The sequence below is a fragment of the Drosophila arizonae genome, chromosome 3, assembly GCF_054131065.1.
Source record: "Drosophila arizonae isolate 15081-1271.41 chromosome 3, UAZ_ARI_1.0, whole genome shotgun sequence".
In the NCBI taxonomy this organism is placed as follows: Eukaryota; Metazoa; Arthropoda; class Insecta; order Diptera; family Drosophilidae; genus Drosophila; species Drosophila arizonae.
In genome coordinates this window covers 17,459,190-17,473,475 of record NC_142923.1, presented here as the reverse complement: position 1 = coordinate 17,473,475, position 14,286 = coordinate 17,459,190, and the positions used below count along the sequence as shown (strand labels likewise).

At 40.3% G+C, this 14,286-nt stretch overlaps 4 protein-coding genes and 1 long non-coding RNA gene across 7 annotated transcripts; 1 reads left to right on the top strand and 4 right to left on the bottom strand.

Annotated features, from left to right (window-relative positions):
• Positions 1 to 122: 122 nt before the first annotated feature.
• Positions 123 to 5,900, bottom strand: mmy (UDP-N-acetylglucosamine pyrophosphorylase mmy). 3 transcript variants are annotated; one of them, XM_018003760.2, is made up of 3 exons: positions 5,435 to 5,900; positions 3,429 to 3,791; positions 123 to 1,475 (listed from the first exon to the last, which is right to left on the bottom strand). In XM_018003760.2, the coding sequence occupies exons 1-3, from the start codon at positions 5,499 to 5,501 to the stop codon at positions 367 to 369; spliced, it is 1,539 nt and encodes a 512-aa protein (XP_017859249.1). In that variant the 5' UTR covers positions 5,502 to 5,900; the 3' UTR covers positions 123 to 366. The 3 variants fall into 3 exon arrangements, with proteins under 3 accessions (XP_017859249.1, XP_017859250.2, XP_089321096.1); XM_018003761.2 differs by lacking the exon at positions 5,435 to 5,900 and adding an exon at positions 4,035 to 4,310; XM_089464970.1 differs by lacking the exon at positions 5,435 to 5,900 and adding an exon at positions 3,947 to 4,304.
• On the top strand, positions 2,098 to 3,687 carry LOC149269801 (uncharacterized). The gene is made up of 2 exons (XR_016269320.1): positions 2,098 to 2,452; positions 3,400 to 3,687. It is a non-coding gene; the product is annotated as an uncharacterized LOC149269801 (long non-coding RNA).
• A 269-nt stretch (positions 5,901 to 6,169) lies between the features above and the next one.
• On the bottom strand, positions 6,170 to 8,269 carry LOC149269800 (transmembrane protein 115-like). Its single transcript, XM_089464973.1, has 4 exons — positions 7,673 to 8,269; positions 7,449 to 7,579; positions 7,023 to 7,379; positions 6,170 to 6,966 (listed from the first exon to the last, which is right to left on the bottom strand). Exons 1-4 carry the CDS (start codon positions 7,715 to 7,717, stop codon positions 6,531 to 6,533), a joined length of 969 nt encoding a protein of 322 aa, XP_089321099.1. The 5' UTR covers positions 7,718 to 8,269; the 3' UTR covers positions 6,170 to 6,530.
• Positions 8,270 to 8,698: 429 nt separating this feature from the next.
• On the bottom strand, positions 8,699 to 10,502 carry LOC108611239 (transmembrane protein 115). Its single transcript, XM_018003763.2, has 3 exons — positions 9,687 to 10,502; positions 9,261 to 9,617; positions 8,699 to 9,204 (listed from the first exon to the last, which is right to left on the bottom strand). Exons 1-3 carry the CDS (start codon positions 10,208 to 10,210, stop codon positions 8,769 to 8,771), a joined length of 1,317 nt encoding a protein of 438 aa, XP_017859252.1. The 5' UTR covers positions 10,211 to 10,502; the 3' UTR covers positions 8,699 to 8,768.
• A 422-nt stretch (positions 10,503 to 10,924) lies between these two features.
• On the bottom strand, positions 10,925 to 14,248 carry Sec61alpha (SEC61 translocon subunit alpha). Its single transcript, XM_018003762.2, has 4 exons — positions 14,089 to 14,248; positions 13,781 to 13,848; positions 11,670 to 12,761; positions 10,925 to 11,600 (listed from the first exon to the last, which is right to left on the bottom strand). The coding sequence occupies exons 1-4, from the start codon at positions 14,093 to 14,095 to the stop codon at positions 11,337 to 11,339; spliced, it is 1,431 nt and encodes a 476-aa protein (XP_017859251.1). The 5' UTR covers positions 14,096 to 14,248; the 3' UTR covers positions 10,925 to 11,336.
• Positions 14,249 to 14,286: the final 38 nt, after the last annotated feature.

The following is a 14,286-nucleotide window of genomic DNA, read 5'->3' as shown; positions in this document are numbered from 1 at the left end:
AGCTAAATTGAAATATCCAAAAGGAAATTAGTTACTCTAGCGAAGTTAATAAAAACTAATTATTTTTTTATGGTTTTTTCAAATTGGTTTTTTTTTTAACATATTAAAAATATGCATATATATATTGTATTTTTTTTTTATATATAGTTCGTTACATATATATTTATATTCACATTAAGATTGCACAGAGAATGAATGTTTAAACAGAAAATAATTATATATATATATGTGTGTGTAGTGAATATTGCATTTAAGTACTGAAAAACAATGGAATCTAAAAAACAATATTTTTTCATAATTTTTTTAACAGAAACTATCCACATTTATCAGTCTATATGTACATATGCATGTGTGTGTGTCGCTGTCCTAGAGATGTCCATGCATTGGGGGCTCGCTCAAGTAAACGGGACTGCTGAAGGATTTGCCAGCCACGAGCTCCTCGAGATTCTCACCCGCATAGCTGACGAATGGCGAAATCTCACAAATGTCGCCATGGACCGTACCGCCGGCTTTCTCAATGTATTTGCGGTGCAGGCGATGCAGGTCGTCGCGTGCTGTGCTCGGGCAGTCCTTGCCGGCGGAGTCGGCGTTCTTGAGGGCACTGAACTCTTCGTCACGTGGCACCTCCATTGCCACAAACTTTTCAGCAAATTCGAAGACGTCGAACACGAACTTCTCAATCTTAATGCCATTGGGCTGGTTGGGCGTCAGGCGATTGCCCGCGTTGTCCACAAAGGGTATCTTCTTCTTGGCCACATGAAGCTTCAGCTTACGCTCGTAGCTGCTGCCGATCTTTTGCAGAAAGGCTACAGTGAAGAAATGATTGCATATGTTCCCAGCGCTGTAGGTGAGACGTCCGTCTGCGTTGCGCATTTCGGCCGTCTTCTGGGAGATTTCACTGTACTCCACCACCTGGTACTTGTTGTCGACAATAGCCACCACGCCGACGGCCTCATTGGGCGACGACTTCTCCACCACCTTGGCGGCGCAGTCTGCCTGCTCCTGGACGCAATAGCCAATGAATATGGGATCAGCCACCTTGATCAAGATGTTGTCAACGCTATGTGCATGCACATAGAGTATGCCACGCCTCTTCATATCGTCCAACACACCCGCACGCTGCATAGCCCGGTAGATGCCTCCATTGCCATCTGGAGAGCGCGCGACGCGGTGCTTCTCATCTAGAATAATGCGTCCGTCATAGTCGAAGCATGGCAACGAGCCTTGCTCGAAGAGCATCACGTTCTCCACCAGCAGTCCGAAGTAGTTGTTGGCCTCCAAATAATTAAGCGTCGGCTGCATGGTGTGCTCCGACGTCATTATGTACCAGACAATGCGACCCCGTTGACCACACGCCTCTTCGGCCAGTTGCTCCAGCTTCAGGATTCTCTCCGCCTGTATGCGAAAGAGCGTCTTATGCGATTGCAAGCCCACATCGTACATGCCCTTGGGATGATCGAAGCCAAGTCGAGTGCCTAGATAGATCAAATTATTAACATATTTATAAATTTGTTCCAAAATCTTTAATATTGTTTTTCAAACGGTTTGCTGAAAATTCAAGTTTTAATGTTACCATCATTGCAACTATTGATTGATATGGTAGAATGTGCAATTCTATTTCAATGTTTAATTCCCAAATGTAATTGTATTCATTTAATCGATCATTTTAATACACAAATGGCATAAATTATAAATAACCAGATCTGATCTGCATCGTCTTTTGTTGTCTGTTGTTGCTGCGCGCCCAGCCGGTTGACCTTAAAAACTTGTTTCTTTTATTTCGGCTACGGTTTCGCTTTCAATACGAATTCGATGTTTTTTCTCTTTATATATTGTATCTTTTTGCTTCTTGTAGCTATTTAGCATTAAAACCTGTCATAAGGTCACTCGCATATAATACTACCGGTTTTTTAATCATAGCACGCTTATCGATTGGTTAGTGATTATTAGCAGCATTGTTATCGATAAATAAAGCAGCAGTGGGCTATGCGAATTCGGTTACAATTTTAACCGTTATACAATTACCATGACGTGAGAGAAATACGTAAGAATCAAGTGCACGTACATTTGTATGTACGTATCGATGTATGTATGTATGTATACATATACGTAGTAGCTATAACCAAATGCCAAGAGCCAGGCGAACGTTAATTTTTCGTCTCGCGGCATTCGTCTTTCACAGAAAAATTGTTATGGCTTGCAAACGTAATTACGTCATATCGCTTGCAGCGAGCAAAATTAAACATAACGGGAAATATCAAAACAATGATCAGCCGAAGTAGCAAGCAGCAAAAAAAGAAAGGGAATTCGCAGCAATAGCAGGAGGCTAACTGAAACAGGCTATTGGCTATTGGCTATTGGCTGGCTAAAAGAACGGCTGCAATTAATAGTGCTCTATGCTGCTTTGTCTGACTGGAATGGCGTGTCTTGCGAGCTGAATAACAAATTATAAGTGAGAGCAACAACAACAACAACTACAGATGCACGAGTGGGCAGCAGAAGCAGGCGCTCAAGTGTATGTGTGCGTCTGTGTGTATGCATTTATTTCCCAGTGTGTTTGTGTGTGGCATGTTTAATGAAGCATTTTTTATATCAATCTAATTAGCTGTATATTTACATGCACACAATTATATATGTATACACACACACACGTGCACTCGCACGTCTGCATAGTCTTTCCGTTCCAGCCTCGCCCATCCCCCTCCCCTAGATTTCTGCATCTCTTGGCAATCGCAAGCAAAACTACAAAATCACTAATTTATTTAGTAATGCAATTTTGTATTTTTTTTTTCATGTAGTTTCCGGTCGAGTCATGTTTAAGTATTTTCACAAGGATAGCATAATACTTGTGAAATGATTAGTAAGAAAATGTCCTATTGCTTGTTAAATTGCTGCCACAATTGAAATGAATGTGCATCAAAGTTGCATAAAGTACTGCAGTGTAATATGTGTACATACATACCTACATAATTTAACATGAGTATAAAATAAAAGAGTGATGCAATATGCTAGCTGAAATATTGAAATTGCTGCACTTACATGCGCATGTACATACATACATACGTATGTGTACATACATACATATACAAAGCACAAGCAGCCGGCACCACGGTTAAGTTCAGCTTATATGTATGTGTGTGCGTCCCAAGATCAGTTTAGAGAGTGAGACAAAAATTTCCTTTTTTGAATTGCATGAGAGTTGCGTAGAGTTGCGGAAATTCCACAAATATTTCCCTTTTGGCGAAGTCTTTTTAGCTGATTGCATATGTACATACATACATACATACACAATGCATGTACTCAAAAACAATTCCTATGTAGATCGCTATCATTTTTGCAAGACAACAACCCAATATTAATCAATCAATTTTTCCAAACTTTCGATTCACTTTCTTTTAGTTTTTAGCTATTTGTATATTGCCACTCACCTTGTCCACCCGCCATGAGCAGCACAGCGACATGACCTTTTGCAATCTGTTGCAATCCGATCTTCCGATAGGCGTTCAATTTCTCCGGCGAAGTGCGAGCTATGGACAGTATCTGGTCTTCGGGCATGGGCTGCATGCGGCTGTCCAGTTTAATGCCATTCGCATTCATTGAGATGGTGGCACGTTCCCAATTGGGTTTGATCTCATCAAAGTCGAGCTCATCTAAGTCGCGCAGCAGTTGGAGGCGTTTGTCCGGCGTCAGCTCATCAAAAAACTTAAGTAAATGCTCCTGCCTCACCTGGGCGAGTCGTATTTGCTGCTTTTTCAGGTGATCTGTCATTGTTGTTGCTGTCGGCTTGTTGGCTGTTCACAGAAAGAGAGAGAGAGAGAAGTAGAGGAAGGAGGGAAAGAGAGAGTGGACGTGGAGAATGGAGAATGGAGAGTGACAATTAGATAGCGAATGTTGAATTTATATATTTTGTTAATGAAGTAGTGTGATTCTTGTATCGTTGTCTAACTTTTTATTTCTTTTATTTTGTGTTTGTTCAACGCGATAAATTAATTTATTTTATGTTGATAATGACGATAGGTGAGAGTAAACCGAACCGTTATGTGCGGCGAACAGTGCGCAACTGAACACCATTCGCACGCCCTCAGTGGTTTTTCTTGGATGGCGACTGCGACGCCAACAGCGGCAGCGACGTGGACTTCGAAGCTGCTGCTTGAATGGCAGGCGCGCATGTGTGTAAACAAGTTGAATGTATCCAAGCGTGTGTGTGTGTGTGTGTGTGTGTGTGTCCGAGAGTGTTTTGACGTGTTTACAGTCATATATTGAAATGGTCGTTAGGGCTATATTTATATATATACACCTATATATTTACACCTATATATTTACACATATGTACATACATAAGTATATGTGTATGTCTGCACATAATATTTGCAGTACATAAATAAAAAACTAATTAAATGAATATGGTGTACATACATATATATTAATGAATTACATTCTGATCGACATTTCTGTATATCATAATATCTATGTATGTACACCCATTATACGGAAGCTTATTAGCATTATAGCTAAACAATATATTTACAACGTCAACAGATATCAATATGTGATAACTAATCTGATCGGCTGATGTTTATAGCCAAAAGTACAGAGAGCCATTAGATTCATGTTATTTGATATATTCTCTAAATAAGTTATCGCATTTCACATACATACATACATACATATTTTAATAATATTCTTTCCGCTTGGTACGCTCATATTATGCATTTTTATTTACACTAGGAATTTTTTGGCAGCTGCCTCATATTTCCTATAAGATCGAGCTGAAACATTTGCTGTAAAATTGCAATTGCTATAGCAAATGACCCTGACTAAAGTGAAAGTATTTGCCGATTGGCTTAAACAAAGAACCAGAAATACTTAAGGGCAAGCCACAAACATAAATACACATGTATGCATATAATATGTATGCATGTGTTACTTATAGTAGCACTAGCCTAGTTTCAGTTACAATTCCAGTTTGAGTTCCAGTTGGGAGTTCCTGCTCAGCACAAAAAAAACTGGTTTCATTCTGTGCGAAACGAGAGTGAAGAGAGCATGAGAGGGCAAGAAGAAAATGACATTTACATAAATTCGCCTAAGAATTGTCGAAAAGCAAGTTGATTTTGTATATACAGCTATTGTTGTTTTACTTATTGTTGCCACGACGTTGACGTCGTCGTCGTCGCCGCCGACGGCGACTGCATTACACGTTGGCAATAAACCGCAACGGTCACCAACACACTTAAACACCGTGCGGGCTGAGCAATGCGAGCACCAACACAACCACGCACACACCCTCACAGACGCATGTATGTACGTCTGTTTCGATAAGATGTTTTGTTTATACTGCGGACCGGGGCGAGCCTGCTCGCTCTTTTTTTTATTCGCCAGACTTTCCTTAGATAGCTAGGGCATTTTTCTTATCAGAATGGAATTTGAAACTTACCATTTCGGAAATGTGAATGCCTATGTTGTTGTTGCTGTTGCGCATTGAAGTTACTGTTGAGACCCATGTTTTTCTTTAGCGAAATGCAAAAAAAAAGAACAAATTTGCATGCGTTATGCACACACTTATTTACTGATTTCACTGGCCACTTGTTTTCAACGGAACATTTTATTGTTATTATTATTCGTATGTGTTGCGCGACAGGCAGTTTCTCAACATGTCAAACTGTTGGGTAATTGAAAACAAATGGCATGCGTACATAAATGAAAACTTAAATATATAACGCGAGCACTACGGCCATTAGCCCCAACCGAATCCAATTGACGAATCGATATTTGAGATGTGCGATAACTATCGCTGTGACTTATCGCAAGTTCGACGCAAATTGCATGTTCATACGATTTCTTGTTGTTAATCATGATATTGCTAGATTGTAAACTATGATAACTGTGTATACGAGAGTGGACTGAAAAATTGACTTTCAAGTACAAATACAATAAAAGCTAAGATTACATATATTTGTAGCATTCGCTTCCCACTTCATTTGTGCTTTTGAATAATTTGGCCACACATACAAATACTTATAAATCCCAGCAAGCTTTGGCACATAGAAAAATACTTTTTGGTATTTATCAGCATGTTGCTAAAATTATTGGATTCAGAGCTTCGTGCTAATTATATGCGAGCAGCATATCAGACTCATGCATATGCGTATGATGAATGCGAATTAACATCTTTTTGGCTTTTCAAATATATTTACATTAAATGTTATAAACTAAATAAAGCATTTTTCTGTTTTATCTTCAATACATGTAAATACTATATCTGAAGTTTTGCATGTTGTGTAGGCGCTATATTGATGGAAGTATTCTGCGTCTGCTTTCGGGACGTCGCCTGTGATAGGGCGTAGGCGTGGCTGTAGGGCAATTAGAAAACTACACGTATGTTAATTTTAAAGCAAAAATAATGAAGTAACATTAAATACAATTACATCAACATACACACAAAAAGATAAACATAAGCAGCTCAAATCAAATTCATTTATGTTAAAATATATATATATATATATATATACATATGTATATATATAAACTGTCTAATTGGATTCTGCATCCAATTGGATAAGCGTCTCATTCGTTTGCTCCTCCTCTTTGGGCGGCGGCGCCGGCATGGGTATTGCAATGGGGCTCATCGTGCTGATCATGCGTGGCTCAGCATGCGCCGTTGTAATCGGTTGCAATTGCTGAGCTGCAGGCCTGACGAAATCCGGCTGGGGTGCTGCACCAGCACCAGCTCCAGATGGATGGCCATGACTGTGGCCGTGACTGTGACCATGATTATGGCCATGACTGTGGCTATGTTGCTTGTGTTGCTGTTGATGCTGGTGGTGATGTTGATGCTGATGATGTTGGTTATGATGATGCTGATGCTGCTGCAGCTGCTGTTGCTGAGGAAAAGATTTGGGCAGCTGCGCGTGACGTGTGGAGTCCGTTGCCTTAAGTCGCTCACTCAAAGCCTTTAGAGCGATTTGTCTAGATATAAAAGATATATAGAAATAATAGAAGCGAATTAAATTCCATTAGCTTACCGCCTACGCTCAATATCATGCGGATCCACTCCAGGCATTTGCACCGATACGGAAGTCAAGCTTGCTGTTGAGATCGTACGCAACGGCGAGGGCGCCTTCACAACGCCAGCGCGCAAACAACAATTATATATGGGATTCACTAGGAGGCTGATAAAGGGTTGTGTCACATTGGGAAAAAAGCTGACGAAGGTGAAACTCTCAGAGCTGTCGCCACGTCCATTTGGATGATGCTGATAAAAGCGCAAATAGATCCAAGAGACAATAGCACCAGAGGCAAACATGGCCGGATATGTGCCATCCAGCATGCCAATCGCCCAGCAAATGATGGCCAAGATGAGCACAGACAAAGGAACGTTTCTGCAGCAGCAGAATGAAGAACAGATTATATATTAAAAAGACATCATTTAGTGACTTTAGAAACCTCACCGATTAGTCAGTCGTCCGTAGCGTGTCTTGAAGATGAGATGATCCGGCATTATTTGCCGCACAGCCACACAGATGCCAGCCACATAACCAGCCAAGCCATGAATGTGTACATCGAATAATATTGTTGGATTCTTCGTAACCATATAGTAGAATAGATAATATATCGTCGTTACGAGCGAAACGCCGAAATTGCTTAGTGCGAAAAATTTGAAAAAAAAACTTACCATTTCGGAAATGTGAATGCCTATGTTGTTGTTGCTGTTGCGCATTGAAGTTACTGTTGAGACCCATGTTTTTCTTTAGCGAAATGCAAAAAAAAAGAACAAATTTGCATGCGTTATGCACACACTTATTTACTGATTTCACTGGCCACTTGTTTTCAACGGAACATTTTATTGTTATTATTATTCGTATGTGTTGCGCGACAGGCAGTTTCTCAACATGTCAAACTGTTGGGTAATTGAAAACAAATGGCATGCGTACATAAATGAAAACTTAAATATATAACGCGAGCACTACGGCCATTAGCCCCAACCGAATCCAATTGACGAATCGATATTTGAGATGTGCGATAACTATCGCTGTGACTTATCGCAAGTTCGACGCAAATTGCATGTTCATACGATTTCTTGTTGTTAATCATGATATTGCTAGATTGTAAACTATGATAACTGTGTATACGAGAGTGGACTGAAAAATTGACTTTCAAGTACAAATACAATAAAAGCTAAGATTACATATATTTGTAGCATTCGCTTCCCACTTCATTTGTGCTTTTGAATAATTTGGCCACACATACAAATACTTATAAATCCCAGCAAGCTTTGGCACATAGAAAAATACTTTTTGGTATTTATCAGCATGTTGCTAAAATTATTGGATTCAGAGCTTCGTGCTAATTATATGCGAGCAGCATATCAGACTCATGCATATGCGTATGATGAATGCGAATTAACATCTTTTTGGCTTTTCAAATATATTTACATTAAATGTTATAAACTAAATAAAGCATTTTTCTGTTTTATCTTCAATACATGTAAATACTATATCTGAAGTTTTGCATGTTGTGTAGGCGCTATATTGATGGAAGTATTCTGCGTCTGCTTTCGGGACGTCGCCTGTGATAGGGCGTAGGCGTGGCTGTAGGGCAATTAGAAAACTACACGTATGTTAATTTTAAAGCAAAAATAATGAAGTAACATTAAATACAATTACATCAACATACACACAAAAAGATAAACATAAGCAGCTCAAATCAAATTCATTTATGTTAAAATATATATATATATATATATATACATATGTATATATATAAACTGTCTAATTGGATTCTGCATCCAATTGGATAAGCGTCTCATTCGTTTGCTCCTCCTCTTTGGGCGGCGGCGCCGGCATGGGTATTGCAATGGGGCTCATCGTGCTGATCATGCGTGGCTCAGCATGCGCCGTTGTAATCGGTTGCAATTGCTGAGCTGCAGGCCTGACGAAATCCGGCTGGGGTGCTGCACCAGCACCAGCTCCAGATGGATGGCCATGACTGTGGCCGTGACTGTGACCATGATTATGGCCATGACTGTGGCTATGTTGCTTGTGTTGCTGTTGATGCTGGTGGTGATGTTGATGCTGATGATGTTGGTTATGATGATGCTGATGCTGCTGCAGCTGCTGTTGCTGAGGAAAAGATTTGGGCAGCTGCGCGTGACGTGTGGAGTCCGTTGCCTTAAGTCGCTCACTCAAAGCCTTTAGAGCGATTTGTCTAGATATAAAAGATATATAGAAATAATAGAAGCGAATTAAATTCCATTAGCTTACCGCCTACGCTCAATATCATGCGGATCCACTCCAGGCATTTGCACCGATACGGAAGTCAAGCTTGCTGTTGAGATCGTACGCAACGGCGAGGGCGCCTTCACAACGCCAGCGCGCAAACAACAATTATATATGGGATTCACTAGGAGGCTGATAAAGGGTTGTGTCACATTGGGAAAAAAGCTGACGAAGGTGAAACTCTCAGAGCTGTCGCCACGTCCATTTGGATGATGCTGATAAAAGCGCAAATAGATCCAAGAGACAATAGCACCAGAGGCAAACATGGCCGGATATGTGCCATCCAGCATGCCAATCGCCCAGCAAATGATGGCCAAGATGAGCACAGACAAAGGAACGTTTCTGCAGCAGCAGAATGAAGAACAGATTATATATTAAAAAGACATCATTTAGTGACTTTAGAAACCTCACCGATTAGTCAGTCGTCCGTAGCGTGTCTTGAAGATGAGATGATCCGGCATTATTTGCCGCACAGCCACACAGATGCCAGCCACATAACCAGCCAAGCCATGAATGTGTACATCGAATAATATTGTTGGATTCTTCGTAACCATATAGTAGAATAGATAATATATCGTCGTTACGAGCGAAACGCCGAAATTGCTTAGTGCGAAAAATTTGAACATTTCGAATTGACCCCAGAGAGGCTCCAACATTTTGCCGCACAGTCCCACTGTGACCACATCCACCATCACCTCCCACCAGTGTAGCTCGATGAAGCAGAAGGTAAAGGCGGTCCATATCCAAAATTTACCGTTGGGCAATAAATAGCCAGGCGTTACGCTTAGCAGCAATACTGCTGTCTCCGAATAGGATAACAGATAGCCCACTGTTGTCACTAAACAGATCAATGTTATCACTGGCGACGTATTGTGCAGCAGAGCAGTTAGCTGCTGTTTTAAATACGGTACATTTCGTGTGAGTGGAGCTGACATGGCAACTCAAATTCAGATTTCGATTGCCCGCAGATGATGTTGTTGTTTCTCTTCTGGGTTTTGTTGTTGCTGTTGTCGTCGTCGTGTTTTGCTTGTGTTGCGCACAGCTTGGTCGTCGCACGTTATGCTGCTCGGTTTGTAAATGCGCATTAGTAGATTTATTGTGTGCGTTTATGTTGTTTAAACTGTGTGTCGAATTGCTTATTTTTATTTATGATTATTTTTCCATTTTATGCACTACAAAGTGAGACCAGATTCTGTAAAGCCAGAAATCCCTTATGTTGATTTTGGCTCTTGCAGAAAGCCGATTATACTATATCGAAGCTATCGCTCCAACAATACATAAATATAAATTAATTTTCTTTGAAATCGGCATATAACAAACTCTGAACTGTTTAAGCATTATTATCTATAAAAGCGAAAACGAAAATTTCCCAAATCCAATACAGAGCTTTGTTGCATTACAATTTTAAATATTGATATCGATAACATTGCATCCTAAGAGAGCGGTAAACTTGTAAATTTCAAAATTCAAGATTTTAACTTCGAATATCAGAAACCAATAAAAAATACATTTTTTGAATTAAAAAGTTTATCTAAGTTACGATTTATTATTATGACAATTTGTATGCATGATTCTCAATGCGTGATTTTCAATGTTCGTTTCATGTACTCATTATCATCGTGTGTTGTAATAATTTCACGTGTAATAGATGATGGTCTATATAATTATATTACACATTCAGTTAAAAAACAATAAATTGCATTGAAATTCAATCAATTCGGTGAAATATTGAACTTAAGCAATAAAGTCTCACATTTTTCAGTTATATCTTTTACAAACTAATAAAACTATTCAAACTAAAGTTCTTGTCGCATTAAACACAAACATTTTCTCTTTTTTTTTTTGCCCTAGGCTAGCAGCAAAAGACCTTCAAATCGTGGAACTTTTTTTCTTGAAACCACACGAGGACGATGATGTTAATTCACTTAAATCGGTAGACGCGAGGCGGGTGGCGGAATCGCAGCGAGCTGACATGTGAGAAGTATATGATGAAGTATTTTCTTGCTGTTATTGTTTTGGGTTTTAATTTCTATTTCGTTTGTGATTGTTAAAGTTCGCTGCTTAGAACAGCAGCGTGCCCATGCCACCCATTTCGGATTGTTCCTTAACGAAAATCTCAAAGTATTGGTAGATGATCGTCACAGCCAGCAGGATACCCGTACCGGAGCCAATGGCGCCCAGAAAATCAGCCATAACGGACAAAGCGCCAATGCAAAGACCACCAAAAGCAGCAGCTGTTGGAATATAACGATTCAGTTCATGAATCATGGAGTTCTCGCGATGACCGCGCATGACCATGTGCTGCTCCTTCAGCTGCTTGGCAACCTATGAAAGCAAGTCAAGAAAATATGAATTAATTAAATACAAATGAATTTAAATTCATGCTTAACTTACATCCTTGGCTGAGCTGCCAGACACATCGATCCACGTCTTGGAGAAGAACGCACAAGAACCCAACATGAAGACAATGTAGAGCAGAGCATGGATCGGATCGGTGAGTATGTGGCCCACGCTCTCTGGTGGAGACAGATAGTAGCACAGGCCGCCAATGGGATAGGAACGAGCTGGGCCGCCACCGCCAACATCGGCCCAGACACCCAGCAAGTTGATGAAGAAATTGCCTTGGAATTTGACGGCCAACATCTGGGAGATGACATACAAGTTGGAGACCAGAGCCGACTGCAGAATGATGGGAATGTTTGAAGTGTAGAACAACTTGATCGGGTAGCTGCTGTATTGTCCGCGGTAGCGGGCGCTCTTGATGGGCAGATCCACGCGGAAGCCTTGGAAGTAGATGACGACAGCAAACACCAAAATGGTGGCCAACAGATTCATCAGATTGGGCAAATTCTGGCGATAGAATGCCTCGCGAAGAGCACGCACTTTATCGTTGCGTGTCGCCATCAGGTGGAAGAGGGCAATCACAGCGCCCTCGAATTCGGTGCCGCGTCCCGTTGTCACAGTGGTGGGCGAGAATGCCTTCCACACGATCGTCTCACAGATGTTCGTGGCAATGAACAACGAAATACCAGAGCCCAGGCCATAGCCCTTCTGCAACAGCTCGTCGAGCAGCAGGACAATCAGACCGGCAGCGAACAACTGGATGATGATCAGCAGACAGACGCCGGCGCCAATTTCCGATGGATCACCGTACATGCCAGTCATTACATAGACGATGGCCTGGCCAATGGTGATGACCATGCCGAACAGTTTCTGTGCGCCGTTGAATAGAGCACGATCCTTGGGCGTATCACCGACTTCGATGATCTTGGCGCCAGCCAAGAGCTGCATAATCAAACCGGATGTCACGATGGGCGAAATGCCCAGCTCCATGAGTGTGCCACGATTCGAGGCGAGTATCACACGTATCCAGTAGAAGGGATCCGCTGAATCGGAGCTCATTATGCCGAACAACGGGATTTGACAGCACACCAGGAAAATGAACAATGTGATAGCTGTCCATAGTACTTTCTCTCTGAATTGAATCTGCAATAAAATATTTACAAAATTTAATTTAATTTGAAAATAGTTTTCTCGTACATTAATAATATCAAAATATTGAAGTAAAGTAATATTTAAATAATTAATATTAATTAATAATATATTATTATTATCATTTATATTTTTTTTAATGAAAATTTCTTCTATACGATTTTTATTTTAATTTCTTCATAAGCATTGCAGCAGCATACCTAGCCCTTCATTGGCCCCAATCGCACACAGCTACCGCTATTCCGACCTACATGTGTGTACGTGGGGTAATGCTTAAACAACAACAAAAAAATCAAGTTTTGCTTATCGTTGCTCGTCATATGGTCGAGTCAACACAACAATACACACGAAGCTGACGTCGCACAGCGTCGTGCGGCTACTTCGTGCGAGCCGAAGTTTGACGTTTCCACGTCGTATGCGGTATTGCATTGTTGTGTCAAAATTGTATAAAATAGTAGTAGGGCAACAAGTAGTCAACAAATCGTACTTCACGTTGATAACGATAGTAGTAGCTAATTTCAAATGTTTTATGAATGAAAAACTACTTTAAATGATCAAATCAAAATAGAAACGAACACTATATAGTTAAAGCCAGCTTGATTAATGCACATGTATAACTTCTTCACAAATATTTACCACTTGATGGCGAAATAACCCTTTTAATTTCGACTCAAAATATTATTAACACTTAAAAGAGCAACATGCATTTCTGTTCATTGGCATTACAATTATCTATGTATAATAAATATAATATTTCAACAACTTGTGCGCTTTCAAATGTCTACTACTAAATCAGAAATTGTTTGCGTGGCGCATTCAACCGACAAGTGAAAGCAAACCTAAAAAACGCGTGCGCTGGCAACACTGGTGCACTACAAATCAAATACGATATAAAAACGCAAATTAAACACCGAAAAACCAAAAAAGTTCATCACAAATTACACTTTTTGGCACTGTAATTTAGTACGTAAAGAAATATATACATATAGCTGTCTTTTGGTAATTCTACATACCTTGCGCTCTGGCTTTGCAATTTCTGGCAGTATACTGCAGAAGGGCTTGATAACTTCTAGGAATTTGACTGCAAATGGGTGAATGAAAACAATTAATTTGATTAGCTTTGCTTGCAATGTATTATTATGTTTTATAGCTCGCACTTTGCACAATTAGCTGCGGTGGTACATAAATTCTCAAAATTCATATTTTTTTTGTATACGTAAGCAAGTACGGGGGTGTTGCCGAAGCGGCCGCAGCTTATTGCCAAGGTTGAGCGGTATTTTTACGTAGGTTTTGCAGCTCAATTTATTGGCGTTGTACTTACTTCCCATTGTGTTTGACTTAATGTAACGTACGGCAGGGAACTAAACTTATGATTTGTATTTCCGCACTTTCTACACAAAATTTAGAAAGTTTCAGTTCTATTGGGGAAACTCCAACGGGCACAGCGACCGCTTCAACTGACGAAAACCGAATGAACGATGCTAAGGAAAACGAAAATAACCGAAGTAAGCACGACGTG

Coding starts and splice junctions, on each gene's coding strand:
- mmy (XM_018003760.2), bottom strand. CDS start 5,501: ATGGGTCTCAACAGTAACTTCAATGCGCAACAGCAACAACAACATAGG. Junction 3,792..5,434: donor GCATTCACATTTCCGAAATG/GTAAGTTTCAAA, acceptor TTCTGTGAACAG/CCAACAAGCCGACAGCAACA. Junction 1,476..3,428: donor GCTCATGGCGGGTGGACAAG/GTGAGTGGCAAT, acceptor TGATCTATCTAG/GCACTCGACTTGGCTTCGAT.
- LOC108611239 (XM_018003763.2), bottom strand. CDS start 10,210: ATGTCAGCTCCACTCACACGAAATGTACCGTATTTAAAACAGCAGCTA. Junction 9,618..9,686: donor TACGGACGACTGACTAATCG/GTGAGGTTTCTA, acceptor CTGCTGCTGCAG/AAACGTTCCTTTGTCTGTGC. Junction 9,205..9,260: donor CATGATATTGAGCGTAGGCG/GTAAGCTAATGG, acceptor TTTTATATCTAG/ACAAATCGCTCTAAAGGCTT.
- Sec61alpha (XM_018003762.2), bottom strand. Junction 12,762..13,780: donor TTGCAAAGCCAGAGCGCAAG/GTATGTAGAATT, acceptor ATTTTATTGCAG/ATTCAATTCAGAGAGAAAGT. Junction 11,601..11,669: donor CTGGCAGCTCAGCCAAGGAT/GTAAGTTAAGCA, acceptor TTGCTTTCATAG/GTTGCCAAGCAGCTGAAGGA.
- LOC149269800 (XM_089464973.1), bottom strand. CDS start 7,717: ATGCGCAACAGCAACAACAACATAGGCATTCACATTTCCGAAATG. Junction 7,580..7,672: donor GCATTCACATTTCCGAAATG/GTAAGTTTTTTT, acceptor ATGGTTACGAAG/AATCCAACAATATTATTCGA. Junction 7,380..7,448: donor TACGGACGACTGACTAATCG/GTGAGGTTTCTA, acceptor CTGCTGCTGCAG/AAACGTTCCTTTGTCTGTGC.